At 40.8% G+C, this 19,334-nt stretch overlaps 1 protein-coding gene across 2 annotated transcripts in view; it reads left to right on the top strand.

Moving 5' to 3' along the window:
• Positions 1-4,550, top strand: part of dnai1.2 (dynein, axonemal, intermediate chain 1, paralog 2) — a 99,054-nt gene extending 94,504 nt beyond the window's left edge. For both annotated transcript variants that reach the window (XM_034167086.1, XM_034167085.1), the window contains exon 20: positions 4,332-4,550. In XM_034167086.1, coding sequence (XP_034022977.1) covers positions 4,332-4,424 — 93 coding nt within the window. In that variant the 3' untranslated portion in view covers positions 4,425-4,550. The remainder of the gene's footprint in view (positions 1-4,331) is intronic.
• The last annotated feature ends 14,784 nt before the right edge of the window (positions 4,551-19,334 follow it).

Below are 19,334 nucleotides of genomic sequence, written 5' to 3'. Positions count from 1 at the left end.
CTTGAGTTTTATTAATATTAATTTTATAACCAAAAATTAAACCAAATTCCTCTAGCATGTTCATAAGTTTGGGGAGTGTCTGTGTCGGTTGTGTTATACTTAACAACAAATCATCAGAAAATAGGGCCAGTTTTTGTTCCCCAGATGTCATTATTAACCTCTTTATGTCTGACCTCTGCCTAACAAATTGGCTCATGGGTTCAATAAACAAGGTGAAGAAAAAGAGCAGCGACGCAAAACACCCTTGTCTCGTTCCTCTTTCCAGAACAAATGAGTTAGTTAAATCTCCATTAATTTTAATTCTATCTGTTAGTTTATTGTATAATGCTGCAAATGTGTCAAATAGCTGCATGAAAGCCAAATTGTGATAGTACTTTATATAAAAATTACCACCTCATTGAATCAAATGCTTTCTCTGCATCCAAACTTAATATCAGGGCTTCCAGTTTTTTTGGTGTGATCTATCTTATAACGTACAGTGTTTTCCTTATGTTGTCTTGAGTCTGTCTTTGTCTGACAAAGCCAGTCTGGTCCTCATGTATTCATACTGGTAATTTAGTTTCTATTCTTTTAGAAAATATCACACTTTTAAAGTAATGCACATATTCTGAAGGTCTGAGCGTTAAACCAACACAAGCACCAAAAGGCATTATGTGAAATCAGGCTCGTCTTAGAAGAGTGAAGAGTTATGTTGTGACTATGAGTGAAAAGGAAGTTGCGATTTACCTCTTCTGCCACTGTCTGAGGTGCTGCATGTTGAAAGTAAATTGCGTTTTTTGATGGTTTTCAAAATTAGCTGAAAAGATAATCAGCTAACAAAAAGTTATCTTTGTTAATTAGCGGTTAGCGGAACTGTGCCCACCACTGGTGCTTACATTGGTAACGGGTTGCAGTGGTGGGACTAAGGCATACTGGGACATATTTGACCTAACCTATTTTCTGTTTGAAATAATCTAAAGCCCCTTTCACACCGGGCTTGTATACGGTGGCACTAAAATGCATATGGAGTATGCTGGAAAATTGAGCACATTTGGTGTTGTCCCTGTGTAGGCTGGTGTGTGATGGCGCATGGTTGCATTCCTAGACTTGCTTATAGTAGTGTATGGTTGCTTTAGGCCCTGTCAATCCATTTAGTAAAAACGCTTGCATAAATTAATGCAGCTGTCACACCTTGCCGACAGCCCATTTCCACAAATTGGTTCAGGTCGGTACTGCACGGTGTGGTGCAGGTCAGAAACCGAGTAATTTAACATTATTTTATTGATTTTATTTGTATTATTTGTCTTGGTGGATCATTTTCATTGTGTACAGAATGCTGATGAGTCTGGCTGTGGTAAACGTTGCCATGAAGGAAGTGCTGTGACTCTTTAAACTTACTTTCTAATTAGGTCCACTGATCTGATTAAATCATCACAGTGCTTCTGTCTGACCAGATGTGGTCAGAGCATGACACCGGCATACTCTGAGAAGACGCACCTTGGGACTTGTTTTAAAACGCTACGTTTCGAGCCACCACAAGGAATTAAAAGTATTTTCAGACATTGTTTTCCCGGTAAAGGCCTTTTATTTACTCCGTGTGTGAATGAAACAGTCTGTCCGCATGAAATAGATTGCAATGTTCAGAGTCCGTTTTGTGTCTTCCCCCCACCCCCCATTGCCATTTAAACTCACAAGCATACTTAAACATCCCGTTTCTTGTCAGTATTCGACAGAGAGAGAGCAAGGGTGGGGGGGGGGCGAGTGCACACAGAGGTGGATTTGGAGGTGATGATTGTAGAAAGAAAAGCTGGTTGAGGGTCAAATTAGTCCATAATAAAGCATAATCCAGTGACGGAGAACTTTAAAACTGTCACACACGTCATTGCATGACTTAATTACAGCTGTGTAGCTGCATAAATCAGGCTTTAAATTAATTAAATAAATCATCATGAATTGTAAATTTATGTAAACTTGATACCTTAACTATTTCTATGTTTATTTTGATAGCACCTGTACCTGGATGTGTTGTTGTATGTGGTTAAATGATTTTTAAAAATGTTGAAAACATTAAAGGTTCATTCAGTAGTTCAGCACAGTTGGAACGAAAATGGTGTCATGTTCTGAGTTGATGCCACTCTCTCAATTAAGGCACTCTGCTCCTCATGTAGACCTCAGCATACTGCAACATAGGGAGCAAAAACCCAGCGTAGAGCTGCTTAAAATTGGCATAGAGCTACATAACTCAGCATAGACAGTATGCCACAATATGCAATTCTACCTTGGCCCCGGTGTGAAAGGAGCTTAAGAAATCCTGAGCAGTAAACGGAGAACAGCTTATAAGAGGCTGTGCTTGAATATGTGTTGCCACAGTATCAAACAGGAACTTTGAATTATGCTTGTTTTTGTTAATCAAATCAGAGTAATAGGTCCATTTTTTAGCCAATAGTGCATGCTTATAGTCCAGTATAGCAAACTTCAGTTCAAGAAAAACATGAAACTGCAAATTAATTTGGATAAGGAGACTTGTGGTTTATGTTGACTTCGAAGTTCAAGTTACACTGTACCAGAAATAAAATGCTTGATGCAATATGACAAGCTTCAAGCATTGAGTTACATTTTACTGACATGGGCATGAAAAAAAACTCAGGAAACCAATTTTTTAGATACCTGTTTCATTTTGTGGCATTATTAGCAGAAAATAGTTGGCTTTCGATCTATAACCTTTCTGTAGTCATGAAAATATGTTATTAAAAAAGTACTGATATATGGTGAAAATCGCATGAAATTGCTGTTTTGTTTTTTTTTTGTTTTTGTTTTTTTTTTTTTGTTTTTTTTTTTTTTGAAAATTTCAGACAGTGCCATCTATTTTGCCCTGTTATACATTTTCTATTTATATAGGCCCCCAAAAAGTTTGTGTGGAAGTCATAAACCATATTTGAAATTTCAAAACTCCAGTTTTTAGGTATTCCATTACAATTTGTCTAAGAAAATCATTGCCAAATGACAAACAAGTAAAGTTGAAAAGCACAACAAAATTTAGACACTGGAGCCAAAAGCGGAACTGCTAATACTTGTCTACTCCAAATTATTCATGGTAAAATTTTGATATTTCACACAAACATTGTGAACATAATATGTTAATACACAAAATAACCAATTTTTATTTATTGGTAAATACAGCGTGCTTATGTCACAAAGTAGACAGCCAGCCATATCAGAAGTTGAATGCGTGAAAAAATACTGCCCTGTGTAAAAAAAAAAAAAATCTCAAAAGATTTTCATCCTAGCTCAATGAAAAACATCTTTTTATTGCCAAATATATGTCAGTTAATGAGACTGCCTTTAGATTTCTGCATCTCCTGTATTTTTTTGCGATTTTTTTTTTTTTTTTTACAAAGACCTTCACTGTGGTGCTGTAGAGGTATTTTTGAAAACATGGTGTATGTCATGAGAGTTTAGATCTGTTTCTGAAACAGATATAGCTATCACCAGGAATGATGTTCCTGCTCACTACAGAAAAAGCACACTGCTCAGGTCAACCAATGATACTGTCATTGTGAAGTGGTATGGAAATGGAACCTTCAGCAGGATTAGGTCTTCAAATGTTGATCTCCTAGCTGGGAATAGAGTTGATGCAAACAGAGCTTCTCACAATGAAAATACATTGCACCTCTACCATATGGCACTGTCTGAGCTGAGACAGGACTAAAATGTTGAGAATATTGTAGAATTTCAAGAAAATAAGTTAATATGTTTTGATGAATTTAGTTTAAGCAACCTATGGTGAGACCACTGTCTTATAGGTCTGTAAAATTTAGTTACTGCCAAGGTTAGATATAGCTTCGTAACTTCATAACTTTTTTTGGATAAAGATTTTGTATTAATTCTTTTGATTATATATTGATAAGTATTTTGTTCAGCTAGAAACAGTATTTTTATTGTGTTATAAGAAAGTTTATTTTTTGGCTTCTATGTCAGTAAAATGTAACTCAGTACTTGAACCATGTCTCATGTGAGACATCTTTAATTTTTCTCTTTAATCTGGTAGCCTTTAGGTAGAGCCATTGTGTATCCAGAGTGTACTTCACAAGATAAAACAAGAGTGATATGAATACCTTGCTGTTATCTGTGTCATCCATATTGTTTTATGTCTGATTGTGTTTGTGTTCTCTTCATCTTAGCTGGCACCCTGCTTTATAGTGTCCCTCTGTGATTTGTAAGCAGGAGATTGATTCTTTTTTATTTGTCGTGTGTGTGTGTGTGTGTGTGTGTGTGTGTGTGTGTGTGTGTGTGTGTGTGTGTGTGTGTGTGTGTGTGTGTGTGTGTGTGTGTGTGTGTGTGTGTGTGTGTAGGTGAAGAAGGGCCAGCAGCTTCCTACAGGTCCAGAAGTGGAAATACCCAAAGTGGAGACCCTTCTTCATCTGCTGAGGGAGCCAGCAGACTAGCTTAAAGTGACCATCGTCGCATAAGTATGGTAGAATCATTAACATTCATTTGTAAAAGTTATAGACTTTGTGAATCTGTCTGTATAGTCTATTAAAAATGAGAGTACTATGAATGTTTTTCCTCCCTTTTTGATTTACTGTTTTTAATATTTGTCACAATAAATTGTTACAGATTGAATTTAATATAAGACAGCCTGAATCAATATCGAATGCAATTTTGAAGTTATTTCATTTCTTGTAGGTTAAAAATGTATCTAAAATAAACTGATCCTCTGTGAAAAACTAATTGCTACCTTCCTTACTGAGTAAATCAAATAAAAAAATTGTAATTGGGGTTTCGTCAAATAGGAATCACTCTGGCGCGATTACTGTCAGCTTTGTTGCGTTTTTACTGAAATAAAACATTTACACCAATGCATTAATAAGATGAATGGTCTCAATGGGCAGAGCACTGTATTAGGAGAGAAGGAAATCCATTAGTGTAGAACTGATTACAGAGTGATTTTTAATGGTATGGGTCTCCAGAAAGCTGTGGTGAGTTCCATTATCTCTAAATGGAGAACAGCTACAACAGTGAAATGTGCACCTGTCAACAACTCAAAAGAAAAATATAGTATAGATTTTGAAGTCATCTCCTCAGAGGCCTGACTTACAGTGAGGAAAATAAGTATTTGAATACCTTGCGATTTTGCAAGTTCTCCCACTTAGAAATCATGGAGGGGTCTGAAATTTTCATCTTAGGTGCATGTCCACTGTGAGAGACACAATCTAAAAAAAATCCGGAAATCACAATGTATGATTTTTTAATAATTTATTTGTATGTTACTGCGGCAAATAAGTTTTTCAACACCTGTGAAAATCAATGTTAATATTTGGTACAGTAGTAGAGAAGCTTGAATCTTCGACTGGACTGGGTTGCTTGATGCGAGGACGTTTCGCTTAAAATCGCAGAAGCTTCCTCAGCTAAAATTCTTGCTCTGGTAGTCTGACTTCTGTCTTGACTCTTGTAGAGAAGAACAACAGAAGCCACAAAAGCTGGAATTTTAAACCTAACCAGACCCCTCCTACCAAGAGGCAGACTGCTATAGGGTAGTGACTAAACAATTGCTCTAATTAGCACCTATTGTGCACTACTTAGCACCCTCCTAATGACAGGGCAGCTGTCCCTCCTAATGATGGGACTGACGCCTCTCCTGATGACGTGAATGACTCATTACCATGAACAAAAGACTGAAACTACTTTGACCTGAGTACCCCATTGTAAACAGGGGACAAAGCGTGTCTCAGACCCCCTCCCCAGTTAAGGCTCGGTTTCAACTGTTTCAAATGCCTCCTTCACTTCTCTGGCTAAGATTTTAACTTCCTTGTCCTCAAACATGTGGTTAGTGTCTTTAAGGTGGGAATGAACTGCAGACTGAGGTCCACCGGCACCCTCTCTGCGGTGCTGGTATAGCCTTTTGTGTAACGGCTGCTTAGTCTCACCTATGTAGTGTTCGTTAAAGTTTTCCTGACATCTGATAGAATACACTACATTGCTCTGTTTGTAACAGGGATCCTGTCCTTAGGGTGAACTAATTTCTGTCTCAAGGTGTTAACAGGTTTAAAGTAAACTGGGATTTTGTACTGCCTGAAGATCCTCTGTAGTTTTTCCCCTACTCCTGCAAAATAAGGGAGAGACACTCCTCTTCTTCTTTACCTTATTTAGCAGGAGTAGGGGAAAAACTACAGAGTTCTACAACAGTCAAGACAGAAGTCAGACTACCAGAGCAAGAATTTAAGCTGAGGAAGCTTCTGCGATTTGAAGCGAAACGCCCTTGCGTCAAGCAACCCAGTCCAGTCGAAGATCCAAGCTTCTCTACTATGGAAACCACCTGGACAACTGAGAGCCTTCACATAAACATTTGGTACAGTAGCCTTTGTTTGCAATTACAGAGGTCAGTTTCCTGTAGTTTTTCACCAGGTTTGCACACATTGCAGCAGGGATTTTGGTCCACTCCTCCATACAAATCTTTTCCAAGTCTTTCAGGCTTGGATTTTCAGCTCCCTCCAAAGATTTTCTATTGAGTTCAGGTCTGGAGACTGGCCAGGCCACTCCAGGACCTTGAAATGCTTCTTACGGAGCCCCTCCTTAGTTGTCCTGGCTGTGTGTTTGGGGTCATTGTTATGCTGGAAGACCCAGCCATGACCCATCTTCAATGCTCTTACTGAGGGAAGGAGGTTGTTTGCCAAAATCTCGTAATACATGACCCCATCCATCCTCCCTTCAATACGGTGCAGTCGTCCTGTCCCCTTTGCAGAAGAGCACCCCCAGAGTATGATGTTTCCACCCCCATGCTTCACGGTTGGGATGGTTTTCTTGGGGTTGTTCTCATCCTCTAAACATGGTAAGTGGAGTTGATTCCAAAAAGCTCTATTCTGGTCTCATCTGACCACATGACCTTCTCCCATGCCTCCTCTGGATCATCCAGATGGTCACTGGTGAACTTCAAACGGGCCTGGACATGTGCTGGCTTGAGCAGCAGTACCTTGCTGCCCTGCAGGATTTTAAACTATGATAGCATCATGTGTTACTAATGTAATCTTTGTGGCTGTGGTCCCAGCTCTCTTCAGGTCATTGACCATGTCCTCCTGTGTAGTTCTGAGCTTTCTCAGAATCATCCTTACCCCACAAAGTGAGATCTTTCATGGAATCCCAGACCGAGGGAGATTGACAGTCATCTTGTGTTTCTTACACTTTCTGCTTGCCTGTTGTCCTGTAGTCCATCCCAGCCTTGTGCAGGTCTACAGTTTTGTCCCTGGTGTCCTTAGACAGCTCTTTGGTCTTTGCCATGGTGGACAGGTTGGAGTGTGATTGATTGAGTGTGTGAACAGGTGTCTTTTATACAGGTAACAAGTTCAAACAGGTGCAATTAATACAGGTAAAGAGTGTAGAATAAGAGGGCTTCTTAAAGAAAAATTAACAGGTTTGTGTGAGCCAGAATTCTTGCTAGTTGGTAGGGGATCAAATACTTATTTGCAGCAGTAACATACAAATAAAAAATTATTAAAAAATCATATATTGTGATTTCCGGATTTTTTATATATATATATATATATATATATATATATATATATATATATATATATATATATTATGTCTCTCACAGTGGACATGCACCTAAGATGAAAATTTCAGACCCCTCCATGATTTCTAAGTGGGAGAACTTGCAAAATCGCAGGGTATTCAAATACTTATTTTCCTCACTGTAAATCCTGTAAAAATGCTATTGGCAACACCTCAAAATATAATTATTCTCAAAAACCCATCAATGTGACTGGTTTAAAGGTATTCTGCAAATGAAAGTGAATAAATATTCCTCAACAGCATTAAGAAAAGCTAATGTCAAACCATTGTTAGGTATTCGTTGCGGGTAAAGATACAAGTTACCCATATGTTTTTGAGACCGTTACTTGAATGCTTTTGCCCTCAGTAAATAAAATGACAAAGTCTAGTTTGCTTTTGGTCAGGTTGTCTCTTTATGGCGCACACATAAATGAGCTATGCAGAGGGTGCAGATCCATTTGGGGCATGTCTGAGAGCACACTACTATTGAAGTGGCAGAAAACACTGGGGCAAAGCCAGGCTCTGGGCACACATGGCTTTGCTTTACCATATTCATGAGTGCATTGTATTTAAAGCATAATACCAGCCAGAGTGGCACTTGTTGGTTGATTTAAATCTGAATATAATAACATTTCAGCAAAATACAATGTGCTGCACAACAATTAACTAATTAAAAACAGCATAAATACAAAGACAAAAAATAAAAATTACAGATCCTCAATGAGTACAGGCATTTGAAATCATGTGAGTCTTCGGTCTGGATTTAAAGACCTCTGCCGAACTCGGCTGCCTTATCTCCATCGGTAAATTATTCCATAGCAATGGTGCACAAACACCATTATGACACTTGGGGACACACCGGCATCCTGTCATCATAATGCTCAGGTTGATACACGTGATTCAACCAGCTCAGTCATTTAGACCAGCACAAAACCATTCAGTATCTGGTAATTAATAACAATGCTCTTGAAGTCCACTCTCCCACAAAGAGGCAGCCAGACAAGACAAGCAAACATTAAGGTAATCTGGCCAAATTTTTGTGTCCCAGTAAACAATCAGAGAGCTGCATTCTGAAAAATCTGAATGCTCTAAAAGCTTTTCTGTGGCAGGCCCAAAAACAACACATTACAATAATTGATTCTAGATGTCACAAAAGCATGAATCAACACTTCGGCATCAGATTTAGACAAAATTGGTCTAATCTGCAATATTATGTAGATGAAAGAATGCAATTTTGTCACCTCCCTAATGTCTGCATCAAAGAACAAAGAAAAGGACTGATCAAAAATCACTCTGATCAGTCTCTTTGGTTTTAAGCACCCCGCCACCTAAAGTCAGTCTGAGATTATCACATAGATCTTTAAATTTTGCAGGCCCATAAACAAGACAGTTCCTTACAACAACCAAGCAAGATTCCAGTCTTGCAATATTTGAATTATCTCCTGTATGCACCAACATATACAAGTATAGCTGTGAATCATCTGCATAGCAATGAAAACTAATCCCAAAGGTACGTATAAATTTTCCCAGAGGTGTAAAGCACAGAGGATAATAATTGGCCAATAATCCATCCCTGAGGAACCCCATACCTCATAGCAGAGTAACCATTGAAACACCTTATCGGAATTACCGAAACAGTGGTGGCTGGTGCTAAGAATTTTAATGGGGGGTGTACCTTTGGAGGGAACAAAATAAAAAAGCACTTCATAAAGGAGTGACAAAAGAACAAACTAAAGACAAATCAAAATCACAATACAAAACTTTATTCCTGCTCAATACCATTCAGAGACACTACTGTAGAGATGTTACTAGCTCGCTTCCTGGTCTTGGACCGGTATGAGGCCTGAATCAAGGGCAGGCTGGTTCCGATGATTTTTTTCTGCAGACCTGACAGTTCATTGAAGTCTGTGCCTGTCATGTTTGGAGGCAGAGGGAAACCAAACAGAGACAGAGATGTACAGAAGAGACTGGATGATGGATGTGTAGAAGATGATGAGTAGTTCCTGGGGCAGGTTGAACTTCTTGAGCTGTCTGAGGAAGTACATCCTCTGCTGTGCCTTTCTGTTGGAGTCTATGTGGGAGGTCCCCTTCAGATCCTGGTAGATGGTGGATACGGCCAAATAAAAAATAAATCATCAAAATCGAAAAATTTTAAAGGAGTTAAGACATCTTGAATGCAGTACGTTTGTTACCTACCTCCGCTAAGGAGGTTGTGTTTTCGGTCGCGTTTGTTTGTTCGTTTGTCTGTTTTGATGAAATTTTGTGGAGTGGTTGGAAATGACAAGAGGAACAATTGATTAAATTTTAGTGGTGATCCGGATCACGATCCGGATCCTGATGCTAACGCGTTAGCATGTCTATGGCATTTTCAATGTTAAAAGTTAGCATTAAGCAATTGCAGCTGTCATCACGTTTGGGTGCATTTGTTTTCAAATTGTAATATTTCTTAAATTTATTTTTGTTTATATATTAATAATCTAATGATTATTATATACAATTTTAGAGAAAGAGACAAAAAGAAATAGATCACTGTGCCAAGGAGGGAATCTCTTTAGGGTCAGTGACCCTATGGCCTTGTTTAGAGAAGTGTTTTATAAATGTTAAAAAAATTCATATATTTGCAGTTTAGCTGAATAATAAATTTAATTTTGTCTCTTATTTGTTTTTGTCTATAAGCACATGCAATATCAATATCAGTGCTCAGATGACAGTAGCTTCTGGGAAAGGTGCAAGTTGCAATAAACTGTGATGCCAAGCGTTAAGGATACATGCTATCCAGTCACAGCAGATGAAACTTTTTTTTACTACTGAGCAAACATCATTGTTAGACTTTTTTAGGTTCAATGATTTCATGGCATGTAGATGTTATGGCGTCAGTGACCCCATGGCCTTGGCGGAGGTTTGCACTCTCTGAGTGCCTCTAGTTTATACAAGTAGTTCCAAGTTTTGCCACCAGAGTCTTGCCGTGCAAATATACGTACCAGAGTCTTGCTGTGCGAATAGTGAAATGTGGACACGGCCGAATAAAAAAAAATCATCACAATCGAAAAATATTAAAGGAATTATGACATATTGAATGCAGTTGTTTATACAAGTAGTTCCAAGTTTTGCCAGCAGAGTCTTGCCGTGCAAATAGCCAAAAGAGAGTTGTGGACACGACCGCCGTGCAAATAGCCACGGCCTTTATGGAAATTCAATTTTACCACCCACACAGGAGAGAAGCAATTTATGAAAAAGTGTAATTTCAGTACTTCCACAGTAGCATGCCCCCAGACACCCCTAGGTGACACGCGCCATTAGCATACGTATTGCGTGCCTTCGGCACGCTTCACGCGACTCACGCCTGCGGCACTCACTTGTCCAAACAACCAGCTTTTCCTATAGGACAAGTAAACTGCCAGGGTTACTTTTCCTATGGACAAGTACACTAAAAAGCTTAATGTCAATGCCTGGGGAGTGATGGGGGTTTCTCCTGAAATCCACTATCATCTCCACAGTCTTGAGCAGGTTCAGCTCCAGTTCGTTCTGACCACACCAGAGGACCAGCTGTTCCACCTCCTGTCTGTATGCAGCCTCACCACCATCCTGAATGAGATCAATGATGGTGGTGTCGTCTGCCAACTTCAGGAGTTTAACAGAGGGGTTCCCTGAAGTGCAGTCATTTATATAGCGGGAGAAGAGCAGTGCGGAGAGGACACGCCCCTGAGGGCACCAGTGCTGATTGTTCGTGTGCTGGATGTGATGCTCCCCAGCCTCACCTGCTGTGTCCTGTCTGTCAGGAAGTTGGAGATTCACTGACAGGTGGGAGCTGGCACAGAGAGGTTGGAGAGTTTTTGTGGATAATGTCGGCAACGATGATGGTGTTGAACATTAAGCTGAAGTCCACGAACAGAATCCAGGAGCTGCAGGATGTAATGCAGTCCCATTTTGACTGCATCTTTAATTGACCTGCATCTTTAAGTAGGGGTCCTATGGTGTCCTTCAGGTAGCTCAACACCAGCCATTCACAAGACTTCATGACTACAGATGTCATGGTGATGGGCCTGTAGTCATTTAGTCCTGTTATGGAGGATTTCTTTTAGACTGGGATAATAGTGGAGCATTTGAAGCAGGAAGGGGCCTCACACAGCTCCAGAGGTCTGCTGAAAATCCGGATGAAGATAGGAGCCAGCTGATCAGCACATGCTGTCAGACATGAGGGAGAGACATCATCAGATCCTGGAGCTTTTTTGATCTTTTGTCTGCGAAACTGCTGGCATACATCCTCTTCTCAGATCGTTAGTTCAGGCAGGGTTGCAGAATGTAGGGGAAAGAGGTGTCCAAGGGGCAGGTAGTCCATTGTTGTTGGGGTGGTTGAGGGATGTGTGAGGGTCTCTTTCAAATCTGGAGTAAAACAGGTTCAACTAATATTCCTATTCATGTTTTTGTGTTCTTGTTCCTCTCGTGTCATGATTCACCTCTGCTTTTTGTTCTAGCATTCCCACATGCAATCAGCTCCATTTGCAGCCACCTGGTTCTGGTTCCCTGCATCCCACCCGTTCTGGTCCAGCCTTTGTCTCTGAACTCCTGCATCTCTACCAATATTTCTGCTTCACTATTCTTCATTGTTCAATAAATTGTCATCTTGTTTTTCCACTCCAGCTCCCAGCATTTTTGGGTCCAGTCCTTTAATTCTGATTAAACCGTCACAACAGTGAAGTTGGGAGGTGGGAATATCATGGTCTATGACTGTTTTTCAGCATCTGGCATTGGCAAACTTCATGCAGTTCAAGGAAGGATGGATGGAAAAATTTAGAGAGACATTCTTGATCATTCTTGATTTGCAACAGGTGGAAGATACAGTCCATTATCTTAAATTTGGTCAGATATCTGATATATGTGCAATTGATGTTTTGTGAGAAATGTGGCCTTTGTTGTGAATCATTCTTATTACAGTACATTTATTTATACTGCATTGCTGAATGTACATTCCTCTGCATTGATTTGTTGCACCCAGGGGCGTAGGTTTGCATATGGACCATAGGGACAAGTCACAACCAATATTTTGGGATGGCAAAATAGTCCCTACCAATATTTGGCATTTTTTTTATATAACAAAATCATTCACTATTTTTTTGCGAACTCGATACTACAATTTTAATCATCACGTTTTGTGTTTTCAACGTGCCAGAGTGACAGGGTTACCCATGTTGCAATTTCATTGGCTCACTTTCTTCTCACATGGACATAAACAAAGCGCATCTCGTGGCAGGCAGTGCTTAATTTGTAAAGTGGGAGGTCCCGGAGCGCAGAGGATGGGTGGCTCCGGTGCAGTGTTGCCAGATGTACGATAATTATCGTATTTGTACGATAGTTTTGCCCTCTGTACGATGTACGATCAATAATGGGAAAAAATCCAAAATGTACGATAATTTCTGTTGGTTGCCCAAACACGCATCTCTCTCTGACACCCAAGAATCATTTTGCAGGCGTTGCACTCAGGCGGCATCAAAGACACACCACACACAGGGCTGCTGCTGGCTTTGGGCGCCCGGGACAAAGTCATTTGAAAGCCCGCCCCCTCTCCATACAAAGTAATGAGTTCCCATCCAATCTCTGCCGTGACAGGAAGATTCCCCAACCAACAACATCTTTTTTTTCGAAACTTTATTTCAACAAATGCAATAACAAATGAACAAAACACAACAGCAAAGAGATATACAAGAAAAATAAAAAAAGTTCAAGTTCCTTATGGAGGTGTCAACATTTTTTCTGTGTTCAACAAAATCTGCACAAGTGGCCATGGCATCGGATGACGACAGCGACCTCGAGGTTGAATTCGACTCTTTCTTTTTTGCGCTCTTTTTCATACTTTTCCCTTGTTTCAAAAGTCACCGAACGCACTTTACCGTAATATATGCAACATATAGCATACTGTTGGAAAGCACAGGTTCTTGGCTTGCTGTCAGTGTTGAAATTTTACGTTTACCGTAATACACCATATATCATTGGAAAGCCCTTTTTTTTTGGCAAATTAGGTTGCCAGATACCTACAACTGCATTATTGATGAAGAGAATAGATTATACATCTTGGTTGCAAAAACTTTTTTTTTTTGTTAGCTCCACAAGTATTTTTTTGTTGTCTTGTTCTCTCAGGTGTAGGCCTATAGAATAGATTCGTGATTTTGGGTGCAATTTTGTTATTTAAGCTATTTGTTTGTTTGCCTACACACTTAATAATGTAAATAAAGTGTTAAATTATTCAGCATTATGTCGTCATATGTTATGTATTATGCTGTACTTGTGTGTCTAATGGTATGAGTGGGTTAGGGGGTGGTGGTGGTGGGCAGGGGGGCCGGGGGGGTGGTATTGTCCCTACCAAAGCTGAGACCAAACCTACGCCCTTGGTTGCACCCAGTCTGTGTTTATGCTGTGTTGTACACATTTTATTGTAAGGGTTGAACTTAATGCGAGTGAATGGAAAGATAAATTAGCACAACAGATCAAGCATTTATGGACCAGACCCAGATGACTTGGCTGGAACATGCCGTCCTGGGCACCCGTCCAGGGATGAACTTGAGTACTTTTAATATCCCATCTCTCACAGAGACCTTTGCTTTGAGGCTTTGTGCTGTCTTTCATTCCTTTGCTCTCTGTCTTAATTAACTTGTCGGCACCCATTGTCCTGACTGGGTTTGGATCTCTTGTTTGTCTGGGACTCTATATTTTCAGAGTTTCTCTGCTATTATCATTTCCTGTAGATACAAAACACTGAAATATGATTTATTACTCCCAGTCCAGAAGTTTAGACAGAGGAAGTACTTAAAGACGGGATGTAGTCACGGTGCAGTAATGAGAATACAGCTACCTCAGGTACCTCGTTGTTGTAGGAGCATGCAGCTGATGGTTCTGTTTGATTTGTTTGTGCTGCATTTTTGTAGACCAATGACCCCACAAGTGTCTCATTTGGACAGAAAAAAACAGCAATCTAGTGCTTTGAAAGCATACTCATGAAACAAAGCTCTCAGGTTTAATCAGTGTTGTGTTTATTGTGTTCATGGGATGTTTCCACCCATGGGTGCTTTTTCCATGTTATAATATATACCCTCACCCCAACTGACCACTTCATTAGGTACACCAAGTTATTACCAGGTTGAACCCCCTTTTGCCTTTAAATCTGTCTTTATTCTGCATGGCATAGATATAGTAAAAGACATTGGAGACATTCCCCAGAGATGTGACAGTGTCACACAGTTGCCACACAATTCCAGCTTCAATTGTCCAAACAGAATGGATCCATGCTGTGCCCACTGTAACCTCCGTTTTGTTTTTGTGGCTGGTAAGATTTATAGGCAGTGTGGTCTTTAACAGTTGCAGAACCATGAGTGCAAGATCTCCTTCTACGGTGGGATTTCAGATTAGTTATTTGTTCCATCAAAGTCCATTATACATCAGGGTTAGTCAGACATAGGCTTTACCTGGGTGGGCCATCCAGGTATGTTCAGCAACTGAGCAAACATACCTGAACAGGTATGTTCAGGTATGTTTATCACTCAGAGAACAACACCACCTGTCTAGTGGACACACACATGTGCGCATGTGCTCACGCAACAAGCCTGTTGGGCTCCACGCTCCTGCATTTGAGTACTTGTGAGCCTGAGTGGCTGGTGGCAAGATGACGCCGTTGTTTTTGGCTTGCCGTCTGCACTCACTGAGTTTGTTATTGTTTTTCCTGATTCTGCTACTTGGACAGAATGTGTCACCAGTCCTGACATGTGATCGACTCTCATCAATGTTGGCATTTCTGTGGAAAACCTGGCTATCCTTGGCTATGGCAGACACTCAAAGATGACCCCACCACCTTTCTTGGCATCTGTACTTGCTTACCTACACTGGAAGCTCTACGCGTTACCTTGGAGTCATCACCACAGAAGACACTGGAAGAGAGGATGAATACGTGTTAGGCTTAGAGCTTACCTCAAGCCGATTCAGTCACACTTCCTGGGTCGCCACCCTCATTAGATGTCACCTGTAGCTCAGGCGGGGCCCGCCGGAATTAAAAGAAAGACCACTGCAAGGCCGACGGAGGGAAGCTCCAGACGGTGGTTGCAACAGCTACACCCCATCCACCGGTGCCTGCCTAGGGGCATGTCCAAGAGGAGACCTCTAGCCTCTCACCAGAGCCACCTCATGGCTTCGGGGTGGTGGGAGGGGAGAACAATAACGGCTGTAGCTTGTTTTGTAGGTCTGTGGACGAACCCAAAATTTGAGGCGAATCTCAGTGCGCCATCCTGCCATCTGCCCACAGCTGAGGCAGATCCCAAGGTGCTGTCCAGCTATCCACCTGTGGTTGAGGCAGATCCCAAGGTGCCTTCTGGCTGTCCGCCCGTGGCAGAGGCGGAGATCCTGGGGCCATCCGGTATTCCGCCCGCAGTTGAGGCAGATACCAAGGTGCCGTCCAGCTATCTGCTTGCTGCAGAAGCAGAGTTCCTGGGGCCATCTGGCTCTCCGACCATGGCAGAGGCAGAGCTGAGTGTGCCGTCCACCTGTGGCTAAGGTGGATCTTCTGGGGCCATCCGGTAATCCACCCATGGTGGTGATGGAGGTCAGTGTGCCATCTGGCCATCAGCCCATGGTAGGGGCAGAGTTCGCTGTGCCATCCATCCGCAGCAGTGGCAGACCTCCAGGGGCTGTCCGACAATCAGCCAGCAGCTGGGCTGAGCTAATGGTGTTGTCCGGTTGGGCCCCAGCCACCGCATTGGCCTTGTGTCATCCTACGGGCTGGCTTCCTTGTTCCTCCTTGGACTCCTACTGGCCTAGGGATCCAGTTTTCTCGTGTTGCTTTGGACTCTGGTCGGCTGTACGGCTGCCTGACCCGCCGTCGGTGGAGGCTGGCCTGGTCTGTAAGTCCTGGTCTCCAGGTCGGTGCGTCCTGATTTGGGGGCGTGCCAGTGGCAGTTCTACACTGAATTACTCCCAAGACTCTCTCTGAGGGCACCCCCCCCCCCCAAAAAAAAAACCCCACAAACTTTTGCAGAAACTGACATTTTTTATTATTTTATTATTATCTTTCATATTTTAGAAGTGCCCCTGAAATTTAAACTGACATCAAAAGGCTGCAGGCAACAATATAACTCTTATACAAAACATCCATGAATTGCAAATTTGAATAAACATGCACTTACATTCTAAATGTTTGTCATTAGATGCTTAATAAAAGAGCTAATTGTTACTCCCTGAAAGACAGATTAATAAAGGTGCATATTTGTATCAACACTTTCATAAATATTTAGCTTGATATTTGTAAGTATTAGGCTAAATGTGTAAATACTAATTTGTGGTCTTCATCTGTGGATCAAAGAACATCTAAACTGAAATGTTACTAGCATTCTCATGCCAATGAACTCAAATGTGATTCTTTTTCTCCATCAAATAAATCAGTTAATTATGAAGCCTCATTTTAAATTTCATTATTATTATTTTGTCAGTGTACATGACAACAAAAAGAGAGTTTCCAGCTGCTGGAAAACTATTATAAAAATGGGATAACACACATTCTTACAGGCACACAAAAGGTCAGATTCAAGTCACTTCAGCTAGAAATGTGAACGGAGCACCTGTCCTGTTTGGTGAGATTCAAACCCACTGTTCTACACTGTCTGTCCACTTTCAAATGCCTTTTATTCCATAAACTAGCTGCCTGCCTCATTCACTGGAGTTATGGTTCTGCTGCATTCTAAGTCCACTTAGATGCTGTGGAGGTGGAGCAGCGGGGAGCAGGACGCTCCATCTGGAGTTGCGGAGCAGAGCGCACGGCCCAGGCAGGAGGTCGCCTGCCCCCGGTTACACAAAAGACAATCACTGAACCTCTGTCACTGCTTCTGTTCTGTGCACGTCAGCATGCAGGGGCACCTGCCTGCAGCTGCGGGGCCAATTTACCAAATCCTCACACAGTGATATGATAACTGTTTTGCGATGCAGAATGATTTTTTTTTAAGTGCCCCCCATATGTGTGATGAAAAAGAACAAAAACTGCTTCTGCAATTAAGTATACAAACAGCAGTGTTGATTGGTGGTGTACTGGACTACACTTGATCCTTAATGCCTATGGACCACCCCACCACAGTTCAGCATTTTGTACATTCACATGAACGGAGTGTGTTGAAACCTCTCATGCCCATAGATGATATGCTACCACCTTGCATTCTGCTCAGGCAGCCTGTTGCAGGCTTTGTTGCACCTTGGTGTCCAAGCACAGAAAGAATCACTACAAAATATCAGGAGTTGAGGACAATCTGTGTGTGGCATATTTTCCCCATTTCCCTGTGCCTTCAGCCCACTCAGCCAAGTGAGGGTGGAGCAGTGATGGCTGAGAATCCACTGAACTCCAGGGAAAAAAAGATTTTTTCCAACTTTTGCCGAATGGTATCTCTGCATAGGAAGTCTAATGTATTTATCATGAAAATGCGATATAAATAAAGTGATTCTTATTATTATTGTTACATTACATGTTACAACAGAGACATCCTCATTATTTTTAAAAAGAATTTGAAATTATAAACTTAGATCTACTTTGTTTTATTCCTTTTTTCTTTAGGTTTAATGATTTTGACACCTGCATTTTTTATTCACTAAGACAATTCAGATTGCAATGTAATACAGGAGCAATCTGAGATTTCTGACATCCGCCCAGGGCTGACAAAAACTCAAAATAACAGATATGTGATTCACATTGTGACCTGGACTTTACCTGGATCCAGATTCCACAATACAATGCAAAAATTGCATACTGCTCCAGAATGGGCTGACTGATCAAAATGTTGCAATGTGATATTTAATTCACAAGCTGAAACAAAATAGTGTCTTCCTGATCTTGGTTTTACATCGTGAAGTAGTTTTGACATAATCCTTAAAAGTCTACAAAGTGAAATCCTGATCCAGAATCCAGATCACCTCCAAAATTTAATGGAGCCTTCCAAGGCCTAGCACCAGTGTGTGGTGAAAATTTGGTGAAAATCGGTTAAGTAGTTTTGAAATAATCCTCAAAATCCAACAAAAGTGAAGCGTACAAATTTAAATCCTGAACCAGAATCTGGATCACTTCTGAAGTCTTCCATGGCCTAATGTCTATCTGTGGTGCAAATTTGATGAGAATCTGTGAAGTAGTTTTGATGCAGTCCTTAACAGCCTATATAAAGTGACATCGTAATCCAGAATCTGGATCCAGATCCAGATCACCTCCAAATTCAGTGGAGTCTTCTATAGCCTAATATCTATCTGTGATGACAATTTCATCAAAATCCGTGCAGTAGTTTTGACGTAATCCTGCTAAAAGTCAGACAAATAAATGCCATTGATTTTATTACTTCCTTGGCAGCCGTAATAGAGTATTTTATTTAAAAAATATTACTCAACACCTTGTTTTCATTCAGGACCATGGGGAAAAGTTCCTTATTTTGATTGTTCTTTCGGTTATTTTCAGTATTTGTTTGTTTGGCTGATCTGAAAATGGTGTGATTCATGACTCAAAACTATTCCAAACTGTGGGTTTTGTGATCTGTTATAACTCGAGTTTTAAATTTGATTCACTCCCATTTCACCTGCCTTGTTCTCATAAACTCAGCTCAAGTCAGAGCGAAACAGAAATTACACCATCACACATTTTATTTACTCAGAATATGATGTTATAATATGACCTGAAATCTAAGTACAAATGCAGCTTTGCATCCTGGGAGAGTGGAGCCTCCCACTAATCACCTTTGATTGGATTAAATCTGTTAACAGGAAAATAATTTATAATTTTGAAATACAAATATGCAAGAAAAAAA

The sequence above is a fragment of the Thalassophryne amazonica genome, chromosome 3, assembly GCF_902500255.1.
Source record: "Thalassophryne amazonica chromosome 3, fThaAma1.1, whole genome shotgun sequence".
Taxonomy (NCBI): Eukaryota; Metazoa; Chordata; class Actinopteri; order Batrachoidiformes; family Batrachoididae; genus Thalassophryne; species Thalassophryne amazonica.
Note: the sequence above shows the minus strand (reverse complement) of the source record. Positions and strands in the feature narration are given on the sequence as shown.